Source organism: Osmerus mordax, chromosome 28 (genome assembly GCF_038355195.1).
Source record: "Osmerus mordax isolate fOsmMor3 chromosome 28, fOsmMor3.pri, whole genome shotgun sequence".
NCBI lineage: Eukaryota > Metazoa > Chordata > Actinopteri > Osmeriformes > Osmeridae > Osmerus > Osmerus mordax.
Genome location: NC_090077.1, coordinates 214873 through 241598, shown reverse-complemented (window position 1 = coordinate 241598; position 26726 = coordinate 214873). Strand labels below are relative to the sequence as shown.

The 26726-nt window shown below is 48.2% G+C and overlaps 2 protein-coding genes across 2 annotated transcripts in view; one reads left to right on the top strand and one right to left on the bottom strand.

Moving 5' to 3' along the window:
• The window catches only part of sema6a (sema domain, transmembrane domain (TM), and cytoplasmic domain, (semaphorin) 6A), a 46415-nt gene extending 34340 nt beyond the window's left edge, over positions 1-12075 (bottom strand). The window contains 1 exon segment of the mRNA XM_067230918.1: positions 12016-12075. Coding sequence (XP_067087019.1) covers positions 12016-12075 — 60 coding nt within the window.
• A 5115-nt stretch (positions 12076-17190) lies between these two features.
• Positions 17191-26726, top strand: part of dmxl1 (Dmx-like 1) — a 33514-nt gene continuing 23978 nt past the window's right edge. The window contains 17 exon segments of the mRNA XM_067230917.1: positions 17191-17425; positions 18029-18154; positions 19261-19332; positions 19577-19655; positions 19980-20169; positions 20447-20513; positions 20692-20873; positions 21109-21313; positions 22707-22721; positions 22724-22821; positions 22823-22884; positions 23117-23167; positions 23170-23295; positions 23756-24039; positions 24901-25588; positions 26349-26470; positions 26583-26672. Coding sequence (XP_067087018.1) covers positions 17339-17425; positions 18029-18154; positions 19261-19332; positions 19577-19655; positions 19980-20169; positions 20447-20513; positions 20692-20873; positions 21109-21313; positions 22707-22721; positions 22724-22821; positions 22823-22884; positions 23117-23167; positions 23170-23295; positions 23756-24039; positions 24901-25588; positions 26349-26470; positions 26583-26672 — 2544 coding nt within the window. The 5' untranslated portion in view covers positions 17191-17338.

Sequence of the window (26726 nt, the reverse complement as noted above, 5' to 3'; positions counted from 1 at the left end):
TGCCCATCAACCATTACAGGGAAACACACAATGACCCAGTGTACTTGCAGAGAAGTGGCTTGTGTACAAACTCATACAGTATAGTCGAGGTGTTTATACCCTGTATAAATATACTGTTACAGAAATCACAGTTCATACAGTGGGAGAAAACATTGGTTTATGTGACATTCTATTATCTTATTCTATTGGTAGAAAATCTAATTATATCTACGTACAACACGGCCTGATTGAAAATTATAGAGACATGAAATGGAATAAAAAGGTCACTCCAATTCGCACAGGTAAAAAATATTGTTCCTCACGTCGTGTTCTGTTTATCAACCAGGAAAATAGACCTGTGACTGACGGTTGAACATGTTTCCAAGTCAAAACTGTATTTAGCCCCAAGAATTCGTGCCAGTGTATCCCGGCTTGCCTGGAAACCTCACCATTGTGGAAGCCCAGGAAAATAACTGGCATTCAGATGTCTGTAAACAGCGTTCTGCCTGTTTCATCCTCCAAGGACACGCATTCAGAGCATGAACCCTACTGCGAAAAGCTTCTCCCTCTTCCCCCTTTCCAAGGAGCGGAGGAGGAGACCGCTGGGAGGGAAACGTGGAGTCCATTTTGCCTCTAGAAGAGCTTGCACACCCATGGTGAGGTCTCCTTACGACTGGTGCCCTGCAACCCCCCCCCTCCTCCGTCACCCCCCCCCTCCTCCTCCCTCTTCCCTGGTCTCTTTTCTCTCCTTGGCAGGGAGGGAGGGGAGGGAGGGAGGGAGGGAGGGAGGGAGGGAGGGAGGGAGGGAGGGAGGGAGGGAGGGAGGGGAGGGGAGGGAGGGAGGGAGGGAGGGAGGGAGGGAGGGAGGGAGGGAGGGAGGGAGGGAGGGAGGGAGGGAGGGAGGGAGGGAGGGAGGGAGGGGTTAGTGAAGGGAAGAGCGAGGCAGGCCTGGAAGGAAGTAGGAAGCAAGAGAGAGGAAGGAAGGAAATACTGAAGTAAACCAGGAATGAATTATGGAGGGGAGGGTGGGAGGCAGAGAGGAGGGGAGGCAGAGAGGAGGGGAGGAGGATATGAGGCAGGTAGGGAGATAAGGGGAGCGTGAGACTCAGAGGCAGAGAGACACGGAGACAGGCGGGCAAGCACCCCAACACCAACCGTCTCAGGACATGAAACTATGGCAACCGCATGAGAGAGCAGCCTCCATGATTAATAGATGAGAGATGCAGTGCCAATCGCAGTGGGTCTGGGGAGGAGGGGGACAGATGCACCACACCCCTCCTCCCCCCATCCCTCTCCCCCCATCCCTCTCCCCCCATCCCTCTCCCCCCATCACTCTCCCCCCATCCCTCTCTCCCCATCCCTCTCTTCCCGTCCTTACATCCCTCGATCCCTCTCTCCCAATCCCTCCATCTCTATCATTCCATCCCCATCCCTCTCTCCCCATCTCTCCTACCTCCATCCCCGCTCTTCGTGAGCTAACTCTGCCACACAGAAGGAACCTGGGCCTGAGTTGCACGCAAACCCCCCTCCGATCCCCCACAGCATGCGACCTCCACCAGCCAATCCCAAGGCACCCGCCAGCCAATCGCACGCATGAATACCTCACCAACAGCCAATGAGAACACTGAGAACCACAAGACAAGAGTAGGTGTAGCAGTTCGAGGGTAGTGTGTGTGTGTGTGCTTCAACCCTCACACAACCTGCAGCCCAGTTATGACTCACCTGTGTGCATGTTCAGGAATAGAGAGCTGTTGTTTTGACATCAATGGGCTGCTTGCAACGCCAGTGGTGTCAACTCCTAAACATCAATGATGATGAGCAATGCTGTCCGTGTTAGAAGACTTCTGCTATTTCCACTGGTGGAGAGCTTGCAACAGCTTATCATGAGTAAACAGTATATACACCAGCCTCGTTTCTGCAGCAAGCAGAGCCACTTAACAGATGTAAAGATATCAATCATCCGCTATAACACATTCCCGTTTTCCTGTCACAGCCGTAATAGTTACCGCTCAATCACAAGACATCACTTACACGTACGATAATGACTTGGAAGAAAACGGTCAAAAAATATTCCACACAGGTGAGCCTACGCTAAACGGTTTCAATATCACCATCCGTCTGGTTCTCCTTTCCTCAGAAACTGACCATCACCACAATCTCATTTCCTTAATTTCCACCAACAAACTCGTGCCAGAGAGCAACAACGGACGTGCTGCCAAAAGACACGCCGCCAATTCCGCCATCGACTTCGGAGCATCCGTCCAAAACCAGCATTACTCTGCCTGCCTCTGGCTATTTTGGCTCTGTAAACGGGCTCAATCAATTATGCTAATTTAATGAGGGTTAGAGGAGGGAGTTTTTCAGACAGTCATGCAGTGCATTGACGAGAGGTAATGTATGGATAGCCTGCAGGGTTACCATGCTCGATGGGAAACAGACACGAGACCAGGCCAGGCGTTTGTACGGATGATTAGACTCGTCAAGACAAGGTGAACGGAACACCGTGGAGCACGCGCTCGCACTCACATAAACACAGGCTCATTTGGTTTCGAATAATATCTTCCCACATAGACCGCAACTATGAAATCATCGGGGAAGACATTTCAAAATCGATTCCTTTTATTTACAGCAGGGACTAGAAGAGAATGTGGCCTGTAAGAACAAAAGCCATTCTGACATTTGGGAATGGGAAAGCAGAATGTGGGGCCTACAATTTATTTCGGTATCACGAGCCTTACGGTAGCCTATCTATTGATTGTGCGGCTGTGAGAATGACAGTCTTGTAGGCTATGTGGGGGAGGCCTGGAGGTGGGATGGAAGGGTGATAGCTCGCTAGGTGTTTAACATTCTCCGTCTGTAGGAGGGTTAAAAAGACACCGCTGGAAAGCTAGTTATACAAACTCTCCAAAAAGAGAGAGAAATTGAGAGGGAGAGAGAGAGAGAGAGAGAGAGGGGGGGAGATATAGAGAGAGGGGGAAAGAGAGAGAGAGAGGATTCGCTGGAGAAAAAATGAAATGCTAAAAGCATAACCGATTTATGTTCAACTTCGAGGTCTACACACTGTGATTCTCTACAGGTCTGATTAAAAACGTGGCTGATCGCCCACATCATTCCGCTCATCAATTCACTAAACCTTTAAAATCTTGCGAAAATGCAGTGAAAGCTATTTTTTTTATAATTGAGAGCAATCATTTTGAGTACAGCTGTGTAGAAGTAAAATCACAAATATAACACGGTTTGGCATTGAAGATGGCTCGCGCTTCCACACACTAATTGTTTACCAAATCTCTTCAACACACACCTAGATCAATAAAACATGACATCATCAAAAATACATGAACATTTCAACGGCGCTGGACGGTCAGTATTGACACAGATTTGTAACCAATGGATAGCACCCGCTGGCTGCTTTTGGTATAATTGAGTGCCAATTCATTTCGCACAGGCAGGCCCATTTATCAATTATTCAGATGGTATAACGTCTCTCCGTTCTTGACAGACAAATGTAAATACCCAGCTAGTTCCTCTAGCCTGCACAGCAGTGTGCAGACGTGTAGACATACACAACACCAGGGTGACAAATCCACATCAGTCACACACAATGCCAGCCTCATTGCTATTGTCGGGTGAGGTAGATCAAGTGCTCCGCAGAGCGTTGCTCTAGATAGGCAGCACAATGCATGCTGATGTTCTGCTCTATTCTGTTCCCACCCTCCCTCCATCTCTATCCCTCTCTCTCTCCTGCTCAGTCTCTGTATTGCCTCTCCCTCCCACTCTCTCTCCTTCATCTCTCTCCCACTCCCCCCCTCTCTCTCTCCTCCTCCTTTCTCTCACCTTCTCCTTCTCTCACACACACACACCTCCCTCTCCTCCCCTCTCACTCTCTCCCCCTCTCTTCTGAGCTTGGAGGGAGAAAAACTGATTTTGTTGTTATAAAAAGGCAATCACACAGCCATATTTGTGTAAAGAACATCATAATATGGCAACAACCAGATTATCCGCGGTTTTTCTTGTATTTAACACAGCATCATTCATCTAAAACAGCCACAGGGCTGTTAAATGCCTTGCAGCAATCTATATCTTATATTGACATAAAACAGCAGCGTTTGAGTTAACAAATAGACAGAGATGGAAACTAATCACACATATGCATTTCCAACGTAAACATTTTTTTTTCTTCCAAAAAAATAAAACCTTTTCCCTCTCACTGTGTTTGTTCAAGACGATTCCAGTGATCTCATTATTTAAAAAGAGAGTGTTGGCTACAGGGAATTCATTTTCCCCAAAATAGACGTTAAAAATGTGAAACATATTTTGCTTGTGGGCATTTACTGCTGGTTTCAACAGCATCCTCACTACCCACCTCGCGAAGGGCTAAATCATTAGCCTAGATTTGGATCCGGAAAAACGTTCCCCCATGTCGCTCATATGATATGAGCCACTTACAGTGTTTTTCTACATTATTCAGATTGGCTATTAGAGTGTATATAGCAATAAAACAGGCTGTGCACGAGGCCTGTTTGCCCCACCTTGAGCAAAATGGAGAAGAACGTTGAAATCAATAAAATCATCTGACTACTGAAACTGGATCCCTTTTAAATTGTTGGGGGGAGGGGGGGGGGCAAGCTACATCACTAAATATGATTGATCGTCAGCGTCCACGGCAGACCAATCAGGACTGTGACCATCACACCCAACGCCCTCCCCCAGAAATGGCCCAACTACCATACCAACGGCCCTGAACACACCCTGCATAGACAGAATATCGCTCCACATTGTAGCCAGTCAATGTGTGTGCGAGAGTGTTAGCGAGAGAGAGAGAGTGTGTGTGTGTGTGTGTGTGTGTGTGTGTGTGTGTGTGTGAGAGAGAGAGAGAGAGAGAGAGAGAGAGAGAGAGAGAGAGAGAGAGAGAGAGAGAGAGAGATAGATAGAGAGATAGAGGGAGGGAGGGAGCGACAGGGTGAGAGCTTGTTTGTGCGCGTGTGTTACAAGAGAGATGATGAAAAAAGAGACGTTTCACAGGTGTGCTTTTGTTTTAAATGACTACAATTATTAGGGAAATTGGCTCGTGAAAAATTAAACACGGCAAAGTGTGATTAAATGAGGATCATTGACAGTTATTTCAGCCGACAAAGACCCGTGCCACGGAAAAATGTGAACGATAACAGTAAGATTCCGTCGGCAAAGACAAACGAAATCCTCTTTCAGTCTAAAATCTGTCGAGAGAGTGAGACTATAGGCTATAGGCTGTGTGATCTTTAATATAACCTATATTGTTTTATAAATGATATGTTTATCGAGCGACGACGGAGGGCCCAAAGACGTAGGCTAAGCACTCTTTTGCAAGTTCCCACGCCTGCACTTCAAAGCTGACTGTAATATTTCTAAATGACATACTAAAAACACTGTCCAATACCAAAATTAAAATTGACAGAACACACTAGATTAAATGATCAAGCATTGACAGACTGTATAAACCACGTGAAATTATTACCCTACGTACATCAATGAAATGATCACAACACAATGTTCAGATACCAAGACACTGCTCATATTCGTTTTCACTCAAATGTAAAAAATATTGTCAATGATTAACAAGAACCAGTGAATTATCTAAAAGTTGCCGAAGTGACTGGGACCAGCTGTGTCCGTGCACTTGTCGTTGTGGTGGGAGAGTCAATGCCGACACTGATTTGGAAAATAGGGCTATAAAGCCGTTAGTGTTCCGCACATTAAAGTTAAGAGAAAGCAAAGTATCTTACCTTCAGCTCATGAATGTATATGTCTCGGCGTAAACGTCTCTGCTGTCCTTTTACTAATCCATCTTACACATGGTTGAAAAGCAGTTCAGACAGACAGCAGTCATTTCAGAATAACAAACACGAGCGCTACTTTTCTAAGCCTCTTGCGCTTTTTTGTTACATGCAGCGCTCACTACACTCCTCTTCAGATCGAATATCCATCGGAAATCCAGTTGAAACCCACGGCTTTTCAAAACTCCAACGAGAAAACTAAACGGTAGCGACCTCGTCGCATCCAAGAACTAACAATGGATCTCTCCGAACCATTCGTTGCCACCGAACACAGTTTCCCTACAAAAGCTGCTGGTCATCCTATTTGGAGATGAAGCCCTACAAGACGCACACAGCGATCCCAGCTGTCACCCGCTATACAGGGAGGAGCTAAGCTCGAGACTGGAGCGTGCACGGTGGAACGGGATCTATTGTTTCGGGGGTGCCACTTATGGGCAACTGTATTTTCTAAATATAGGCTCTGGAATTTCACTATTAGCCTGTCGGAATATATCAAATTCCTATCCTATTTTTAGAAGAAATAGCAATGTTAATTCTATCTGTATAACCTATAATACTGGCTTTCAACTAGTACTAATCTTACACGAGTCAAACCCCTTTGCACGCAAACTGTCGGAAACAATATTGGGGTAACAATATAGACCCTTCAGGTCCTTTACGGCCTGTTACCCCCATTTGTTTTGAGAGTTGAGTGCACGGGCTGTCGAACGAGGCGAAACGGAATGCTGTCACCAGGTCCAAGATTCTGCCGTCTCTGGTGACTGGGTAGCCCTACCCCGGTGGTCCCGTCCTCTCCGGTCGCAAGCTTTATTGCGTGAACATTTGAAAAGAACAACACAATTCATAACACGCTTCTCTTCCTCTTACGCTTTAGGTTTGGCTAATTCATCAAGCCGGATGGTCCTGTAACCTACACACCCGGCACATTTATCCCCAAGTAAACCTAGTTAGATGTTTGAACTCAACATGGCCTATTTGCTCAACAACAAGCCACCTGTAATGACCGCGTTAATCTTTTACCAGCCTCTACTCCAGGCTCTATGTTAAGTAAAGACATACAGAATCCGTGGGCTCTCTGAAAGGCAATTTACGTAAATTGCGGACTCTTAACGTAGGCTACATTTAATTAATGTATTGATTTCATCTAAATAATATCACAACGAACATAGGATATTACTATAGGTGTGCCATTGTAAACTGCTTACACTTTTGACTCGCGGTCAGTTTGTGTGTGCCGTCAGTGTGTGTGTATTATTTATAATTTTATCTTCACCCAGATCAACTGTCTCAGTGCGATTCCTGTCAATAGTAGCATGGTGGGTTTCAGTGCGGTTCCACCCCACTTCCCAGTCATGAGACCAATGGGACATCCTAGTGTCCTGAAAAGGGATGACTGGGGCTGGCAGGATACCAAACCTTATCATGAAACCACTTCCACTTCAGAGAAAACACATACTACTGTACACACACACACACACACAGCCCTATTGCTAGCTAGATCCTCTTTGAAATACAGGAGCTCTTTAGTGTGGGAGGAGGAGAGAGGGATTATTATCCAGCATGCCCAGCGATATTAAGATCTATTCCAACTGGCCACCAACTGCTGAAATGTGCTCATGTCAAAGCACATCTCTCTATGAAGATAAAGTCCTACCAGGCGAATTTGGTGCGAGACAGTGTGTTTGATAGAGTGCAGAGAAGTCCATCTGGGATCACACATAGGCACTCACACCCGCACACACACACCCGCACACACACACACACCCGCACACACACACACCCGCACACACACACACCCGCACACACACACACACACCGTCTGCCTGGGCGCCAGAGCCCTGCTGGCCTGGGTGGGAGTGGTTTATACAAGTGAGTAAAGAGTAATGTAGTGACAATAATTCATGCCTTGGACTCTGCCCACAGTTGACATGGATCCCAACAAGCGGTGTGGAGTCAGTCTGCCCACAGTTAGCATGGAGGAGCAGGAGGCATAGTTTAAGTGGCCCTTTTACATTATGTGTTCTAGCAGGATTGGTGCTTGGTGAAATGGGTGGTGTGTTAAGAGATAGAGACAGACAGGACTGTAGATTCTGAACAGGAGTGGAATATCCCAGTCTGTAGCGATGATCAGAGAAGTCGTGCGGTGTTGACAGGAGAAAGATTCATTCAGTGTTACGGACGCACAGAGAAACTCACATCCTGTAACGCCACCACACTGACAGGTCTCCGTGTCACACAAGCTAATTGGTCTTGGAGAAGATTCTCCTCTCCTCTCTCATCACCACAACACTCTCACACACTCCTGCATGTTCTCTCTCCCTCTCCCTCTCTTTCTCTCTCCCTCTTCCTCTTCCTCTCTCTCTCTCTCTCTCTCTCCCTCTCTCTCCCTCTCTCTCTCTCTCTCCCTCTCTCTCCCTCTCTTTCTCTCTCTTCCTCTTCCTCTTCCGCTCTCTCTCTCTCTCTCTCTCTCTCTCTCTCTCTCTCTCTCTCTCTCTCTCTCTCTCTCTCTCTCTCTCTCTCTCTCTCTCTCCCTCTCTCTCTCTCTCCCTCTCTCTCCCTCTCTTTCTCTCTCTTCCTCTCTCTCTCTCTCTCTCTCTCTCTCTCTCTCTCTCTCTCTCTCTCTCTCTCTCTCTCTCCCTCTCTCTCCCTCTCTTTCTCTCTCTTCCTCTTCCTCTTCCTCTCTCTCTCTCTCTCTCTCTCTCTCTCTCTCTCTCTCACACATAATTATTCTTTTTTACTCTTATCTCTCATCATCTCTCTCTACAGTATATATCTTTCTTCCTCTGTCACACACATAATCACTAACACACATCATTTATTTTTGACTGTTCTCTCTCATCAACTCTACGTCTCTACATGTCTCACACACTTTCACACATATAAACACACACGCACACACACGTTTGACACTTTTCTCGCTAATCTACACACACGTCACAGAACTTCACCCAGCAGGGTACAAGAGTGTCAGTGAGATACTGAACTGATTTAATTTGATATACAGCTGACAAAGGGGTTTTTGATCAACACAATCATCTACTGTGTTTCATACAGGAACAGGAACACGAGTTTGTCTGTGTGTGTGTTCTGTGATTGTTGTGTCTAACACCGCAGGAGTTCCCGTTAGATTTGCCATCTAAAAATAACACTAGACAAAGGATAGTATGGGTTGCATTATAACCCTTATATTTATACAATGCTTGCTAATATTTCCTAACAAGCTTTATTCGTTTTCTATTTAGCATCTGCTTCTCTGCCCAGGCACACCCACACACACACATACACACACACACCCACAGACACACACATACAGTATAGTAAAAGCATACTTTTAATTTGGCCCCGTCATCAAATTAGTTTGCCTAACAGCTCTTTTAGAGATGAGCTGGCTCTGAGAGAGAGAGAGAGAGAGAGATACAGAGAGAGATAAAGAGAGAGAGATAGAGAGAGAGGAGAGAATGGAGTCGCTGCAGATCACTACCTCAGCATAAATGAGAGATGGGCTGCTGACCCATAAAGGTAAAAGGCTGTTTGGCTCTCTTACATCCTCCGGGGTTAGAAACACTCACAGCCTGCACCTGGAGCGCACAGACCCACGCAGACCAAGACCAGCCCATCCCAGACCCAGCCAGACCCAGACCCAGCCAGACCCAGCCAGACCAGCCCAACCCAGACCCACGCAGACCCAGCCAGACCAGCCCAACCCAGGCCTAGCCAGACCCAGCCAGACCCAGCCAGACCCACCCAGACCCAGACCTAGCCAGACCCAGCCCAACCCAAACCCAGACCCACGCAGACCCAGCCAGACCAGCCCAACCCAGGCCTAGCCAGACCCAGCCAGACCCACCCAGACCCAGGCCTAGCCAGACCAACCCAGACCCAGCCAGACACATGCACACCCAACCAGACGCAGGCAGCCATGAATAAGTCAGGTGTTCAGCGAGACAGCGTGGTGATGAGGAGAGACAGTCAGGGAGCGCTGTGTGGAGGCAACCCAGGAGGGAAGCAGCTGGCCGCCGTTCACACACAGGGAGACACATCCTAACAACAGCATCCTCAAAACCCCTGTTCTGAGGGTCAGTAGGCACCGTCAACAAGCATTCAAACCGCTGTCCATCAACCTTGAGCCAAACTCGGCCCAGTTGATCGGTCGTATCGACCGGTTCAGCGTGCGCCCCTGAGTTTTTGGGTGGGCAGCCCTGTGCGTTATCACCTGGGTGTGGGGTTGTGGGTAGACCAGATGACAAGTGTGTGGTCCCTCGTGAATAAATAATCCACCCAGTGCTAACACACAGGAGCATTCATCTATATTTCAGCCGCTGCACTTCAGTTTCTCGCTTTTTCTTTCTCGTGCTCTTTCTCACTCTCCTCCTGTCTTTCTAGTTCTCTCTTTCGCATCTTTCGTTCGTTTGTATCTCTCTTTTCTCTCAGTCTTGCTCTCCCCTCCTTCCCGTCTCTCTCCGTCTCTCTCCCGTTCAATCTCTTTCCTACTTTCTCCAACTACTTTCTTCTCTCTCTATCTCCCTCTTTCTCTCTCTCTCTCTCTCTCTCTCTCTCTCTCTCTCTCTCTCTCTCTCTCTCCATCTCCATCTCTCTCTCTCTCTCTCTCTCTCTTTCTCTCACCTTTTCTGATTTCTCCTTCTCTCCGTCAGTGGGCAGCAAACACAGTGTCCGTGTGACAACTCATTCAGCTGAGCCACAGGCTCTACATATTTGAACATCTATTGAGTCATTCATTCTTTTTTAGTCAACCGAGAGCTTCTTCCCTCTTCAGTGACCTAACATCTGGGCTCTGGTGTATTCCTGGGAAGGCCGTGCTAACCAGGAGGAATGTGCCATGTGTGAAACGCATGGATGTGTGTTCGGGAGTGGCCTTTGACCTAGTGGGCCACATGCTTACATCGGTATTCCATCGCAGTGTTCGGAGTGTCTCTCTCCCTTTCTCGGGAGAGAGAGAGGGGGGGGGGGGGGGGGAGAGAGAGGGATCCTGGAGGAATGCACCACTCCGTCCCGTGAATGCTAACGACTCTGACACACGCGTCCTCCCGTTTCCCGCGGCTGTGAAGCGGTTTGAGCGCAGAGACAGAAAGGGTGTCGCACCAGACCTGTGCCATTACCATCACATCGCTTTTCAAACAGGCTTTGCCTTTGAACCGCTAAATGATTGATGTGTCAGATGAAAGCAATGTAGGTCAGGGTGGGTGAGGGTCTTTATGGCGAGCATAAATCTAAAGGGATAATAACCAGTCATCAGGAAGGATAATGGACCAGCCAGGCTATTACAGGTAGATTCAACAGCCGTAACTCAACAATCTGCTTTAATACACACTTAGCGCTCACACCCTACTCTGATCTATTTTTAAGGTGGAGACTGTATTGGAGCTTGTATTTGAGGATATCTCGGGGTATTACCTCAGGGTGATTTATAGGGTGATGACTCAATTGGCCAGTCCGGAATAGACACAGTTGATTTAGGGATTTCTTTTTATAAAGTGAAACCAAACTGCAGCATTTGGCCAGTCAGAAAGCCATGGGAATTCATGCTTTAGAACAGTGTAGTACCTAACTATAAATATTTGTTCACGCAGTAATATTTGAAACCCTCCAGGGTATCTGATACCTTGTAGAGAGTAAGACTAGTTGCCGTGATCAGAGGTAAGATGTGAGAGCATTAGGGGCTGTAAACAGAGAAGTTCTGGCAGATACCGGCCTTTATCCCCAACCCTGACTACCGCCTGCAGATCTCTGGTTAAATCATGCAAAAATATTCAATCTCTCTCTTTTCTCTCGCTCTCTTTGTTTCTCTCTTTCCCACACACTTTCTTTCCTTCACTCACTCTCTCTCTTTCTCTCTCTCTCTCTTTTCCTCTTTCTCTCTCCCTCTCTCTCTCTGTCCTCATTAAGCTGCATTCACTGTCTGTTTCAGAGGCAGATAAATGCTGCCAAACAAAAAGTGAAAAAGGAAAAAGGAGAGGGGGGGGGGGAAGGACGAGATGACAGAATGGAGCGAAGCAAAACAAAAAAGACATTTGATGTACCTGAACACCAACTGAGACACTACACATCCCCTCTGACTGTAAAGAAGCACAACACCAACCCACAGAGAGACAACAAACGAGATGAATAAAGTTGAAAACGATCCTTTTATCAGTTTCACCAATCATCAGTAATGTATTAGGGGCATGTTGTTGCTGAAAGATTGAAGCAAATTAAATGAGGTTACCAGAGCACTGCTGTACTCCGGCTGCTTAGTCTGAAACACTTTGCCCATCTTAGAACCCATTAGCACGATTGGAAATTACCAGCTGTCAAATTCTCATCTTCCCTGAGCTGACCACACACACACACAGAAGCCATGCATTATTGCCTTACGATTCTGTCGTATGGCAATAAAATATTGATGAGGGTGTAACATGTATATTGTATGACCACTCGCCCCAGATTTCCATGGTGTGTTTTGACAACCATGGGTCTGGTCTGGTAGACAAAGATGTCTACTCTTGACTTGAAATGAGCAAGAGAGCGAAAGCGAGAGTGCATGTGTGTGTGTGTGCATGTGTGTGTGTGTGTGTGTGTGTGCGTGTGTGTGTGCATGTGTGTGTGTGTGTGTGTGTGTGACAATGCGTGTAACTAGGAGCCCTGGTGGTGTCACCCCAGTCTCAATCGAACAGATGCAGAGATCAGACCCTGACAGCCACACAAAGAGCCAGGGAGAGACAGCGCTAAAGCAGGGGCCCCAGACCTTCTCTGCAAGCACCTCCTGCTTCTGTGTCTGTGTGTGTGTGTGCGTGCGCTTGTGTGTCCTTGTGTGTGTGTCTCTGTGTCTCTGTCTCTGTGTGTGTGTGTGTGTGTGCGCTTGTGTGTCTGTGTGTGTGTGTCTGTGTGTGTCTGTGTGTCTCTGCGTGTGTGTGTCTGTGTGTGTCTGTGTGTGTGTGTCTCTGCGTGTGTGTCTGCGTGTGTGTGTCTGTGTGTGTGGAGGGAAAGTTTGGCTGTCAGCACATCCCCAGCGTACGGCAGGTGATGGAGGGATAATGGTCAGAGGGAGGAGGCTGCTTGACCCCTACTGACCTCTGTCTCCACACTGCTGCTGGGAAACCGGACAGGAAGTGGGTGTGTGGGATGTCCTGCGCGGAGACCTGTTCTTCCTAGTACAGGGATCGTTCCCACAGTCCTACAGCAACCTTTGCAGGATGCAGCACTCGAAGAGCACTGCTGCAGGAGCTCTGCAGGGAGGAACACACACACACACAAGCGTATGTATGAAAGACACACACACACGCACACACACACACCACCAGGTGACTCAACATGGTGCACAGCCGAGGATGCACTCTCTCTAGGATGAGAGAGAGACAAGATTGCAGCAGAAAGAGGAGATGGATTGTAAACACACACTCTTTGACGTGGAATGATAAAAGCAATGCCATCTTACAGGTCTTATACCAAGCTTTCTGAGTGTTGAGTGTTGAGTGAGAAACCGCCAATATGCCGCCTAGAACAGCCTCACACATACTGTAAATGCTAAAAGGTGCTTGGCATTAAAGTAGCTACGCTATACAACGCTAGGACAATTCAAACCAAATGAGATCGTCCACCATTTTATAACACCGTACTGACATAAGCCTACATACACATACTGACTTGTTCTCCTTTCTACTAAAGTGTTTTTTAAATGTGTCCTTAAGTGTCATTATATGACGGTTCTGTGTCCTCTGGTAGGCCACTCTGTGGAAATTCCCTTTTGGAATAAATAATCTTTCCCCCCCTCCGGCATCAAAGGTTGGACACACCGTGGAATCAAGCACATGTTGGCATAGCCCTCCTACCTCTGATCTGGTAATTGCAGCTCACACAAGACATCAACATTATTACTCTTCAAGCCCAGTTAGAACAACACCACAAAAAAAAACACTTCAAAGAAGTTTCACATTTCAAGGAGAAGATAAAAGTCATGGATTATGCATTGAGGGTGAACCAACCTTCTGAAGCTATTGGGATAAATGTTATACAATATCATGACAGAAAACATTTATGTTTAACCAAAGTTAAGAAACAATTGTTAAACAAAAGTTGTTTTATTTTATATAGGCCTATTTTGCTGTGATATGATGTTACAGGTTAGACTTATCAAGGTAACCTAAGCATATTTTCAGGAACAGGAATGTTTCCTTGTCTTGTCTAAAAAGAATTATGTTTTCCGTTTTTGTTAGTAACTCAAAGCCATGCCTGAGCTAGGCTGTATAGAAGTTTCGTGTAACAATACTGCCCTCTAGGGATCAAATGTTTTGCATGCATGTTTAGGTCTACAGCCTCCGCAGTGAGAAACTACACCTAAACAATGTCTTGATTCCATAATATTATTGTGTAGGGGTGACTCTGAATACATTTTTGAAACATTTTCAAGTTTTAACTGTCATTGTAGAAACGGCTATGCTTGCAATGCAACTCCTCAATCGGAGCAGAGTGTGTTTAAACATTATTTAAAAAAAAGTTTTGTCCTGATTTAGTCCAATTGTAGATTCTGACATTTACAAAGAGTTCTCAGGGAGCATAAAAATAGGACGTCTCGAATAAAATATTTCATTTCAAGCACAGAATTTTTATCCCTTGCTATTACAGAGAGGGAGCACAGAAATAGTCTATTCTTGTAGATCCCTTCTCTCTGGACTCTTCCTAACAATGATCCAGATAACTACCTAATACTCGGTGCAGCCTCAGAGAATTCAGCTTCGTCCTGAAAAACAAACCGTTATTATGATTATCTGACACACCCCATCAGGGGTTTAGCACGTGCTCTCCCATGTCATCGTCTGCATTCACAGGCTTATTCAAAGAGGAAAACAAAGAGATACTATCATGAGAAAGTGACATGTTTACACCGAGGGAGAAGTGTGTGTGTGCAGTTGGGAGGGAGTTGCTTTATACGTGTGTGTGTGTGTGTGTGTGGTGGTGGTGGTGGGGGGGGGGGGGGGGGGGGGTGAGTGTGCGTGTTGCTGTCAGTTCTAAAAAGCAATGTAATATTTAGTGTGACGCACGAAATGCATCTTTAATAACGCTGTGACCTACTTCTGTTGAGCGCAGTCAACAGTTTCACCACCGACAAAGAAAAGAACATTCACTAAACCTTCTTAATGTCAATGACATTTCATCCTTTTTAATTATTCATTGGGCAGACAGTCGGTTTCAGTTATCTCCGTCACTTAATCGAGCTTGAAATACCCTCTATCCCCCACAATCTCATCCTTGTCAATGGATGTCAAATAATGTACTCTCCGTGATTTTTAAAAAGGTTGTTGACCAAATAATTCTGCTGGGAATATAAGCACACACGCACGCACGCACTGCACGCACGCACTTGTTTTATGTTCGCATTCAGTATTCAAGGTCAATGCATGTTACAGGTAAATATTCTTTCAACCTTTCCCACACAGTGAAAGGAGAGGAGAGAAGAACTGAGAACAAAGAAGCCTAAAACAGTTGAGTAAAGCAGAGCAGAGTACAATAGAGTACAGTAAAGTAGCCTATATAGTAGAGTCCCCATCAAGTACTCATCAATGATGCAAACCTATTTCTGATTTAAAAAACCTAAATCCAAATTTCTTAAAAACTTAAACTTAAAAAAAAATTAAAAACTTTCGAAACTTTTTTTTGTCAAACACAACACAAAAATATATAGTTAAGTTTTGTATTTGTACTTTGTTACTTCCCATCTCTGTAACACAGTAGGCCTTTTCAAGTTTTGACAGGACAGCGTATGTCATTCATGTAGGTTCATGCGGTACCTTGAGAAGGATCCATGTGGAGAATGTGTCGTCTCTGTATTGGAAGTGCCTTTTCTCTCTCCCAGATGTACTCGTTCGAAGAACTACAATGCCCAGAGTGCATCGTACCTAAATTGTCATCGTGACATACAAGAAAATGGTATAACTTCTGATGGAGGTACCTTCTGTTTGCATCATTTGTGAGTAGGATACTTTTTCTTTTTCTTTGCTGTTTCTATCATCAGGAGCACATGTCATAATTGGTGTCAAGAAAGTTATTGATGATGAGTCTAGAAATGGATTGCAACGGTAGCAAATGTTGAACAACCTTCAAGCTAGCGAGCACTAGTTAGCAACTGCTAAAGACATTAAACTGGATGGTACGCCAGCGACGTTTGGGTGCTGCAACATTGGGCTGTAGGTAAGATGTCAGTGTCTGTTTAATTGAGAAGATAAAGTTATATATTTAGCTATATTATGGCTATGACTTTGTCCTGTTCAATACTTTTTAAAACAATTGAATAGCATAGCTTGCTAGCTAACTGTCTATTACTGTACCTGTCAGTGGGTCTCTCACTCAGACACATTTCATTGGCTAGCTAGTGCTAGCTTATAGGCTATGGCTAGCAAGGCTCGCTAGGGAAACGTTAGCTGCCATAATAGCTAAAGGCACTGTTAGGCAAGTTGGCTAACTATATTCCTGTTGGTGCTACAATAGTTGTTTTAGTTAGCTAGCAAACTGACAATTATCTAGTCACTAGTTATTTGACCAATTTCTAGCGACAGCAGTTCGCTAGTGTGCACGAGCTAGCTGGTACTGTACTGCTCTGGGGAGGAGATACGATCAGAATAACATTTATTGTGCAAACAAACACAGTTAGCGAATGTATGGTAAAATTAGCTACAATTAATTACTGATTCCCTCAGCTAGATGACCAAATGTGCTGTATTTTTGTTTCCGAGTTGTGCTTAAGGAACATTGCTAAATATGTAGTTTCGTATGATCTTGCATCACGTGAAATGGCACACGTAACTGGTTCACTTCCCTCAGTTAAGCAGCCAGCTAGTCTAACTTTACCGGTATTTTAGGACTTGACCCACCACTGCCACCAAGCTGACATTCAGTAGCAAACTATTTTCAAAGTATGTTTTCCACATTCTCGTACTCCAGTGTATTGTGGATGCTTGTGTATGGCTAGACTAGCCTATTCATGAGCTTTTAGTTTATTAACTAGCTAGCGTCATTTAGTGTGTCATTCTGCTTGCCAGTCTACCGGTACTAGGTTTCCTTGTCAACAAGAAAGCTGGACATGTACAGTAGGTTATGCTAATCACACGGAGCTAATCATCCGGCACAGCTGTTGTTAGCTAGCTAATTTGGTTGTGAGATATAACGTTTTTTCAGACATCTTGTATAACGTGAACAACCAGTCATCCAACCATGAATTCATTCATTCAGTATTTTATCCAAAGCGACATACAGCATAGTGGGATTTGAACCTGTAACCTTGATCTGCACTCAAATGCTGTAACCACTGAGCTATACCCTCCCCTGGTAGTGATTTTAGTGAGAGATTGACCGTTCTGAACACTACTCATGTTGCGCTGAGAACTATTCATATCTGTGTTTCCCACAGGAGGCCTGCCTGCCTTTCTGCACTGACAGCGACATTGTTATGGATGGAATAATGACCTCGACATTGCATCGGTTTCCCACAAATTTGACCCAAATCAATCCCACATTGTGAAGAAGAAGAGGACAGGAGGGCTCTTTAAACAGGGACCATGAACCTTCACCAAGTCCTGACGGGGGCAGTCAACCCAGGGGACAATTGTTTCTCTGTGGGCAACATCAACAACCAGCCCTTCACGGTGAGATATCAGGCCTGGTCTTTATGCTGTCTACTCCCAGGGCATATTACAGCCCTTATGGTCAGGGGCACTGCTAAGAATCCCCCCGCCCCCCCACCCTATTTTGCGTCATGTCCGTTTTTTCATTCAACACATTTTCATTCCAAGCTTTTTGAAAAGCCTTTACTGTGAAACCCCTGTTACTGATCTGCCCTCTGCTCACACAGAGGAGACACAGGGATACTGGACCCAAGGAGGTTCTCGCTCAGCCGATCGATCAGGAGACTATTTCTGTATGTTTGTCCTCTGGGCTGTGTAGACAAAGGGTACACCTGGGGTTATTTGTTTTCCTTCTCCTTTTTAAGAGTGACACCCAACTTAGTGTTGCTGGCATCCGCAGGATCAAGTGTGTCGATTCACACCGTGGATATCTGAATGAGGATTTCTTATTAAATCTCTATTTTCCTCTCAAGTCTGTGGGCCTCTCTCTTCCAGACAGGACGCACACAGTAATGTGTTCACTGAGCCGACTGTTTGATCCAAAGCGACCAAAAACAGGGGGGGGGGTTTGAACCTGTGTCCCAGGATGGTGTTTCCAAGCTAACGGTGTCTCCTGTGTTACAGGCCTATGCGTCTGGCTGTGACGTTGTGATTCTGGGCAGTGACTTTGAGAGGCTGCAGATTATTCCAGGGGCCAAACATGGCAACATCCAGGTGGGCTGTGTGGACTGTTCCCTGCAAGGTGGACAGGTGAGAGGGCACACCTGTGTGTGTGTGTGTGTGTGTGTGTGTGTGTGTGTGGGTGTGTGTGTGTGTGTGTGTGCGTGCGTGTGTGTGTGATGAGTGCTATATCTGCTGAAACAGGAAGCTGTTTGATAGACACCAAAGCCAAAAACTATAAACAAGCAGCTGACTGTCCAAGGAACCAGGAAAAAGACAGTCACAGTCTCGTGATAGCCATGGCAACAGGACGACCTTTAATCCCTCACCGGTGGGAACGGAACGTTCTTCAAGGTCGAGTCGCGACGTCGGATCAGTTATTCTCACGGGGAAAAAGGGAAGAAAGGTTGCATCCGTTAGAGAACCCAACCTCAGGCCTAGCCTATGTCCTGGCATCCCTCACCCTCAGGCCTAGCCTATGTCCTGGCGTCCCTCACCCTCAGGCCTAGCCTATGTCCTGGAATCCCTAACCCTCAGGCCTAGCCTATGTCCTGGAATCCCTAACCCTCAGGCCTAGCCTATGTCCTGGAATCCCTAACCCTCAGGCCTAGCCTATGTCCTGGCGTCCCTCACCCTCAGGCCTAGCCTATGTCCTGGCATCCCTAACCCTCAGGCCTAGCCTATGTCCTGGCATCCCTAACCCTCATCACACAGTACTCTGTGGGGGTGCAGAAGCTGCTGCGCATTCTGTAGGCTATGTGTCAGCCAGGAGACACAAGGCAAGCATCGGACAGGGCTGTGAAGACCGCTTGCCTTAGACATTCCACCAGGCTGTGAGGTGACCCCCGGTCAGCCTGTTTGGCCTATGTGTTCACTAGTTTGAATGAGATTAACCGATGTCTCCTGGAGTTCTGATGATGATGATGATGATGATGACTGGTCTGCTTGGTTAGGATTTTGTTACCATGGTCACAAGCCCCCAGTGTTGTCGTGGTTTTGAAGATCAGTTACAGTTGGCACTGCATTTCTTGGGTGTGTGTATTTGTGTTTGGGAGTGTGTGTGTGTGTGTGGGAGTGTGCATTTGTATGTGTGTGGGAGTGTATGTATTTGTTTGTGTGTGTGTGGGAGTGTATGTATTTGTGTGTGTGGGAGAGATAATCGATGTTAAGACATCTCTTATCTGTGTTGTGGACAGATTGCGGCTTCCTATGGAAGTATAGTGTGTATATTCCAGCCTGTTCTGCTTCAGAGCGACAGAACATCTACGGTAAGCCTTGCTCATTCTAACTCAAACCTACATTCTCTATACAATAATACATTTAAACCTAAACAAACACATTACATACAATGATAAAAGCAGATGGAAGCAAATGATTCTGGAGTAATATTCCGTCCAACATCAGTCCATCTCTAGAGAAGCTGTCTGTCAGTCCTGGCTAGGTTAAATATGATGTTTCTTTGAACTGAAAGCCTTTATCCAGTGTGATCCTGTGGTTGTTTTCTGTCTGTAGAAACCGAGCTACCAGTGGCAGAGGAGGGAGCATATTCTGCTGCAGTCTACAGCCCGGAACCTGGCATGGCACCCTGCTGGTACTGTCCCGCTATGTCCAGGGTTAACCTGAGGGGGTGCTGTGGAGCTAAACAGTAGTCCCCTTCATAGCTAGAAACATTTCTACCTTAAGAAAAACTTTTTATAAATACCCGATCCATCAAGTCTTCTAATTGATAATGATTCTCTTGATAAACCTCCCTTTCTCCCTCTCTCTCATTACCCTCTCTCTCTTTTCTCTTCTCTCTGTTTCTCCCTCTCTTCTCTCTTTCCCCCTCTCTCTATTCCCCCCCCTCTCCCTCTCCCACGCCTCTCTCTCTCTTCCACTCCTCTCTCTCTTTCTCTCTGTCCATACTTGTGGCCAGGCACCCATCTCCTAACCGGGTCCACGAGTCTACAGCTGTGGTCCTGCAGGGACGACTCCGAAGAGGAAGAGGGAGAGGAGGAGGAGGAGGATAGAGGACAGACAGGGCTGACCAGCGGAGATGAAGGCCAGAAGGCTGGGATGACCATCTCAGACTCCCATTCCTCCTGGAGGTGCATCTGGAACTGCAGGTATGCACCACACCACTAGAGGGAGTACTAACAGTTGATGCTGACCCCCAAATCTAGTTATTGACATTTTTACGTTGTTTATTTGTATTTTTTTGTCGGTGCGGAGTTACTGATGATGTCACTCTCCTGTTCAGTTGAGGAAGTCTAGACACGTTCCGCATCTCGGACGCTGTTTAATACTTTCCCCCTCATGTTCATGTTCAAAACCCCTGGAAGAACTGTCCTTTTTAATGAGCTCCCGTGTCTCTCGCTGTTTCTGATTGGCTCGTGTCCTCAGGACCGCCTCTCCGGTCCACCTGATGAAGTTCTCTCCCGACGGCGAGTTCTTCGCCACCGCAGGCCAGGTCCGGCTGGTTTGAGTCTCGTTAAGATGCATGTGTGTATGGATGTGTTTGAGAGAGAGTGTGTGTGTGTGTGTGTGTGTGTGTGTGTGTTTACCTGCGGCAGACATCCCTGCCCCTCTCTCCTGAAGAGGAGAGGTAGCTAAACAAACAGCAGTATTAATCCAGTGTTGTTGTTTAGGATGATTGCCTGGTGAAGGTGTGGTACAGCACATCTAAGTGGCAGGCTGGCGTCTCCAAGCTGTTCAGTCCTCCTGAGCCGGGCTCCCACCACGGTGATCTGGACCTGTCCTTCGTGTACCTCGCTCACCCTCGCTCCGTCACCGGCCTGTCCTGGAGGAAGACCAGCAGATACATGCCCAGGTAGGACTGCCGCCGCCCAGCTTAGCGGTTAGAGCGCACCAGGTGTGTGACCACCTGGTAATAACGAGACATGGTACTGGGCTTTAAGGAGCAGTTCCTAAATGAATCTGCCCAGATGAAAACTAGTTTTAAGAACCAGTCAGAACTGGTTTCAAGGAAAAACTGTTGTGATGACCTCTGTACAGAGGTCAAGACCTGTAGGGCCAGGGTCGTGACCCTCCTCTGCTCTCCCCAGGGGGTCTGTGTGTAACGTGCTGCTCACCTGCTGCAAGGACAGCGTGTGTCGCCTGTGGGCGGAGACTCTGCTGCCCGGCGACAGCCTCCTCTCCGGGCACCATAGCAACCACGTCAACGGCCAGCACAGCGACCCGCTCCTCGCCACGGCGACCGGGAGGAAGGCGTCGTCCTCCGCCAGGACGCAAAACAAGAAATCCCAGGAGGTGAGACAGCCAATCAGAGACGAGTGTTTTCTGTTCCTTTATTTATATATTTATTCATTGTTATTAAGAGCCAGAGGAAATATGTAAAGCGTGTAGTTGAAAGTTCTTGATGTTCGTTTGATTTGACCCAAGAGTTGGCGCTTTGGGAATCCTCTAATTGGTTTTGTCGTTCGGAAGAAGCGAAATCAAACCAACCTCAAGTGTGAGGATTGCCTGATCCTCTCCCTTTAACCATCAGGCTGAAAGAGAGATGAGAGAGAAGGACAGATAGGAGGAGGAGAGGAGAGAAGGCTTAGCAGAGTAAAAAGAGAGTTAATTAGGCTCCTTCGACAGGAAGCTGGGTTTTTCAGGCTTTGAAAGGCTTAAAACATCACTGAGGAACATTGGCCTCATTTCTGTCATCTCCACAACACTGTTCCATGGTGCTTCCTGGAGATACTGTGTTTTAGTGCTCAGAGTAAACTCTGTTCTGGTCGTGAGATTTGAGAGGCGCAGTCCTGGCCCCAGCTTACGTTGTGACTCCAGTTACACACACACACACACACACAGACACACACACACAGACACACACACACACACACACACACAGAGACACACACCAGACACACACACACAGAGACAGAGAGAAGCAGTACTCTGGGATTACAATATGGGTCATTAATTATTTGGTGTTTATCTCCCCTATTCTGGGGCTGTCGGAAATTTCCGAGCCGAGGGGAAGGTTATATCGCCGGGAAGAAGAAATGTAAATTCAGACAATTTGCCCTGGGGAAAGTGTGCTCTGTGTGTGGAATGATTCATTAAAACCCAGACTGTTGAGATTAGGACACTATATTAGTTATCCATCTGAGTCTCTGGAGCCGGGGTACAAGCTGAGAGAACTGTCTCTCTTTCTGTGTCTCTCTCTTTCTGTGTCTCTCTCTCTCTTTGTCTCTCTCCCTGTGTCTCTCTCCCTGTGTCTCTCTCTCTGTGTCCTCTCTCCATGTGTGTCTTTCTCTCTCTCTCTCTCTCTCTCTCTCTCTCTCTCTCTCTCTCTCTCTCTCTCTCTCTCTCTCTCTCTCTCTCTCTCTCTCTCTCTCTCTCTCTCTCTCTCTCTCTCTCTCTCTCTCTCTCTCTCTCTCTCTCTCTCTCTCTCTCTCTCTCTCTCTCTCTCTCTCTCTCTCTCTCTCTCTCTCTCTCCTCTCTCTCTCTCTCTCTCTCTCTCTCTCTCTCTCTCTCTCTCTCTCTCTCTCTCTCTCTCTCTCTCTCTCTCTCTCTCTCTCTCTCTGTCCTCAGGTGCTTGCTTGAACGACACGCATGCTAACAACCAAGGTATTTCCAGATCACTACTGCAGTGTGCTGCTTCTAACTAACGTCTGTACTCCTCCTTGCTCCCCCCTTCCTCCCCCCCCAGCTAAACCTACAAGAGTCGTGGAGGGTGTGTCGGGGCTGAGGGGCGTGGCCCAGCCCTCTCTGACTGGCTGCCTCCCTCAGCAGGCCGGCCGGCACCACGCCCACAAGACCACGGCCCCGCCCCCACGCAAATGGCCTGTGCCACTTCCACATCGCGGCCAGCATCAACCCTGCTACAGGTCAGAGGTCACACACACACACAGCATCAACCCTGCTACAGGTCAGAGTCCCACACACACAGCATCAACCCTGCTACAGGTCAGAGGTCACACACACACAGCATCAACCCTGCTACAGGTCAGGGATCACACAGAATCACCCATGAACGATCGGGTCGGTTTAACTTAACGGCACAATTGATTCACGAGCGTGACTGTTCTTAGATTGGGTTGGTTGCTTTTGATCTCCCAGACATCCCTCTGCTGCCCTCCATCTCCTCGCTGTGTGGTGCGGATGAGGAGGAGCAGGAGGGCCGTTCACTGTCCACTGGCTGAACAACAAGGAGCTGCACCTCACCTTGGCCATGGAGGTGTTCCTGCAGCAGCTCAGAGGCAGCCTGGAAGGGCAGGCCTCCGACCACACACACAGGGGTAGGAGAGACACACTCCTACACACACACACACATTACATTTACATGTAGTCATTTTAGCAGACGCTCTTATCCAGAGCGACTTACAGTAAGTACAGGGACATTCCCCCGAGGCAAGCAGGGTGAAGTGCCTTGCCCAAGGACACAACGTCAGTTGGCATGACCGGGAATCGAACTGGCAACGTTCGGATTACTAGCCCGATTCCCTCACCGCTCAGCCATCTGACTCCACCCACACAGGTGTAGGAGACACACACTACTGCACACACACACACACACACACACACATAGGGTAGGAGACACACACTACTGCACACACACACACACACACATAGGGGTAGGAGACACACACTACTGCACACACACATCAGCAGCTAGCCTGCGGCCCTCTACATCAGTGATCCTCTACATCAGTGATTTGTCAACCTCCTCCCCTCCCACCATCCATTTATGCTTTGTAGAAGACGTCGAGGCCAGTGAAGAGGACCCTGGCAGAGGACCTCCCTCTGAGGAGGCCGGGGGCGTGGCCGGGGGCGTGGCCGGGGCTGGGGCCGGGGCTGGGGGCCGGGGTTGCCCCTGCAGCCGCCTGCGCTGGCGGTGGAGCACCAGGTGGAGGTGCTCCTGGATGAGTGGAGCCGAGCGGCGGACATGCTGTTCAGCATCCACCCCATGGACGGCTCTCTCCTGGTCTGGCACGTCGACTGGCTGGACGAGTTCCAGCCCGGAATGTTCCGGCAGGTTCGAGGTGGGTGGAAAACGGTTCTGTGGTTTCCTGTTGTGTGTTCGGATCTGTGTTGACGGATTTATGAAATTGCGTAGCGTCGAGTGTCCTGGGGAGGACAGGTAAGGTTGAAATCGGTTATGACTGGTTCTTGAAACTAATTTTCATCTGGGCAGATTCATTAAATTACCTAACTGGGTCTATATGTGTTTAGTTTCATTCTCAAGGGTTATTTAGTTTTCTTCTCAGAAAGTCATTTATCTTTCTCAAAATGAGGAGTATTTGTGTGTTCAATTATTCTCAGTTTGTTATCAATAAAAATTTTATAGACCCCTCTCTCCCCCCCCCCCCCCATTTTCTACGTGATTTAGCCGTGAATAATTGCTTTGAAAACAAAGTGCTTCTCGTTCATAAACACAAGCCGTCATCTCTCCGCCGCGCTGATCCTCCCTGACAGAAACGTCTGTCTGATGCTCGTAGTAACGGCTCCTCTCTGACAGATGAAGTATTATCTACTAATTAACTGTGACGTTATATGAAATTGAAAAATTCCCAGGTTGCGTTTATCTGCAGAGAGGCCATTAGAGCTGCTATGAGACGTCAGGCAACTCTGCTGCCGCGTGCGAGGGCCTGTAGATCAGTGTCACCCCCCTTGATTAGCCATGCCTAGCTGCCTTCTGGAGATAAACTGGATCGTCAGAGAGGCCTGCTTGGGGTGTGTTTGATTAGCTTAACCCCGGACGAGGACGTCGATCATTGTCCCGAGAACTCATTTAAAGGCACCTGAAGTATTAGGTGTTGCATGTTAATGTAGAGCCATATAAACATGGGTCTGACTACCAACTTAATGTCTCTCTCTCTCTCTCTCTCCCCCCCCCTCCCCAGGTCTCCTTCGTGTCTCGTATCCCGGTGGCGTTCCCCACCGGCGACGCCAACTCCCTCAGCCGCAGCGTGGTGATGTACGCCTGCAACAAGAACGTGGACCTAGCCATCCAACATGGGCGCCGCCGCCCTGCCCGCAGCCTCCCCCGCTCCTCCTCCACCCTCATCAGCTACGGCGGGCAGGCCAAGGCCCCGCCCAGCGCCGGCTCTCGCCTCAGCATCTTCACCCCCAACGTCCTGATGATCTCCACCCACGCCGACGGCTCTCTCAACCAATGGGCCGTCAGCTTCGCCGAAGACTCCGCCTTCTCCACGGTGCTCAGCGTGTCGCACGTGTGGCGTTACTGCGGGCACCGCTTCCACCTCAACGACCTGGCCTGCCACCCCCTGCTGCCTCTGCTCCTCACCACCTCCCACCACAACGCCCTCCGCACGCCCGACACCGACGCCCTGCTGGCCGCCCCGGAGGAGGGCGGGCCCTCCGGGGGGGGGCGGCCCAGCAGGGTGTCCTTGGGGGTGTCCAGGGACCCCAGCGCCATCTACAGCGAGCTGGTGCTGTGGAGGGTGGACCCCGTGGGGCCCCTGTCCTTCTCCGGGGGCGTGTCGGAGCTGGCCAGGATCAACTCTCTCCATGCCTCGGCCTTCAGCAACGTGGCCTGGCTGCCTGCCCTGGTGCCCAGCAGCTGTCTGGGTGGGTGCTCGCACACACACACACAGAGCACACACACACACACACAGAGCACACACACACGCACTGAGCCCACACACACACACACTGAGCCCACACACACACACTGAGCACACACACATACACACACTGAGCCCACACACACACACACTGAGCCCACACACACACACACACTGAGCCCACACACACACACACTGAGCCCACACACACACACTGAGCACACACACTGAGCACACATACACACACACACACACACAGAGACACACACACAGAGACACACACACACACACACTGAGCCCACACACACACGCTGAGCACACACACTGAGCACACATACACACACACACACACTGAGCCCACACACACACACACTGAGCCCACACACACACACTGAGCACACACACTGAGCACACATACACACACACACACACACACAGAGACACACACACAGAGACACACACACACTGAGCCCACACACACACGCTGAGCACACAGACACACACACACACAAATACCAGATCTTGTATTCCCTGGGTCGTCGTATGTTCCTCGGCTCTGTTTGTAAATAAGCGTCTCCTTCTAATGAGAGCACAGCAGAGCTCTGAGGAGCCTTACAGCTGCAGCACGTCTAATACAGCTGCAGCTGGAGGCACTGTTACCAGGAGGAGGGGGAGGGGGGGGGTGTGTTCAGGTCAAAGAGGGGGAGGGTGATGATGATGTTTGTGATGAGGATAACGATGTTGCTGCTGCTGTTCCGCTGCAGGCATGTACTGCAGCTCCCCCAGCGCCTGCTTTGTGGCTAGCGACGGCCAGTCCCTGAGGCTGTACCAGGCTGTCATAGAGGCCAAGAAACTGTTGAGCGAGCTCTCCAACCCCGAGATCGCCGTACGTAAACAACACGGGCTTCCTGGTGGTGTGTCGGCCTGCATCTGGGGGTCAAACGTCAGCCCCCCTCCCCCTGTTCCTCTGGGTCAACTGTCTGCCTCTATGCTTTCAGAAATCCGTAGGGGAGGTGTTCAACATCATCAGCCAGCAGTCCACTGCCAAACCAGGCTGCATCATTGAGCTGGACACCATCACTGACTTTGTAAGATTTGACTGGAGTGATCTATATTACCAGTCACTCCAGACAGTGTTTAAT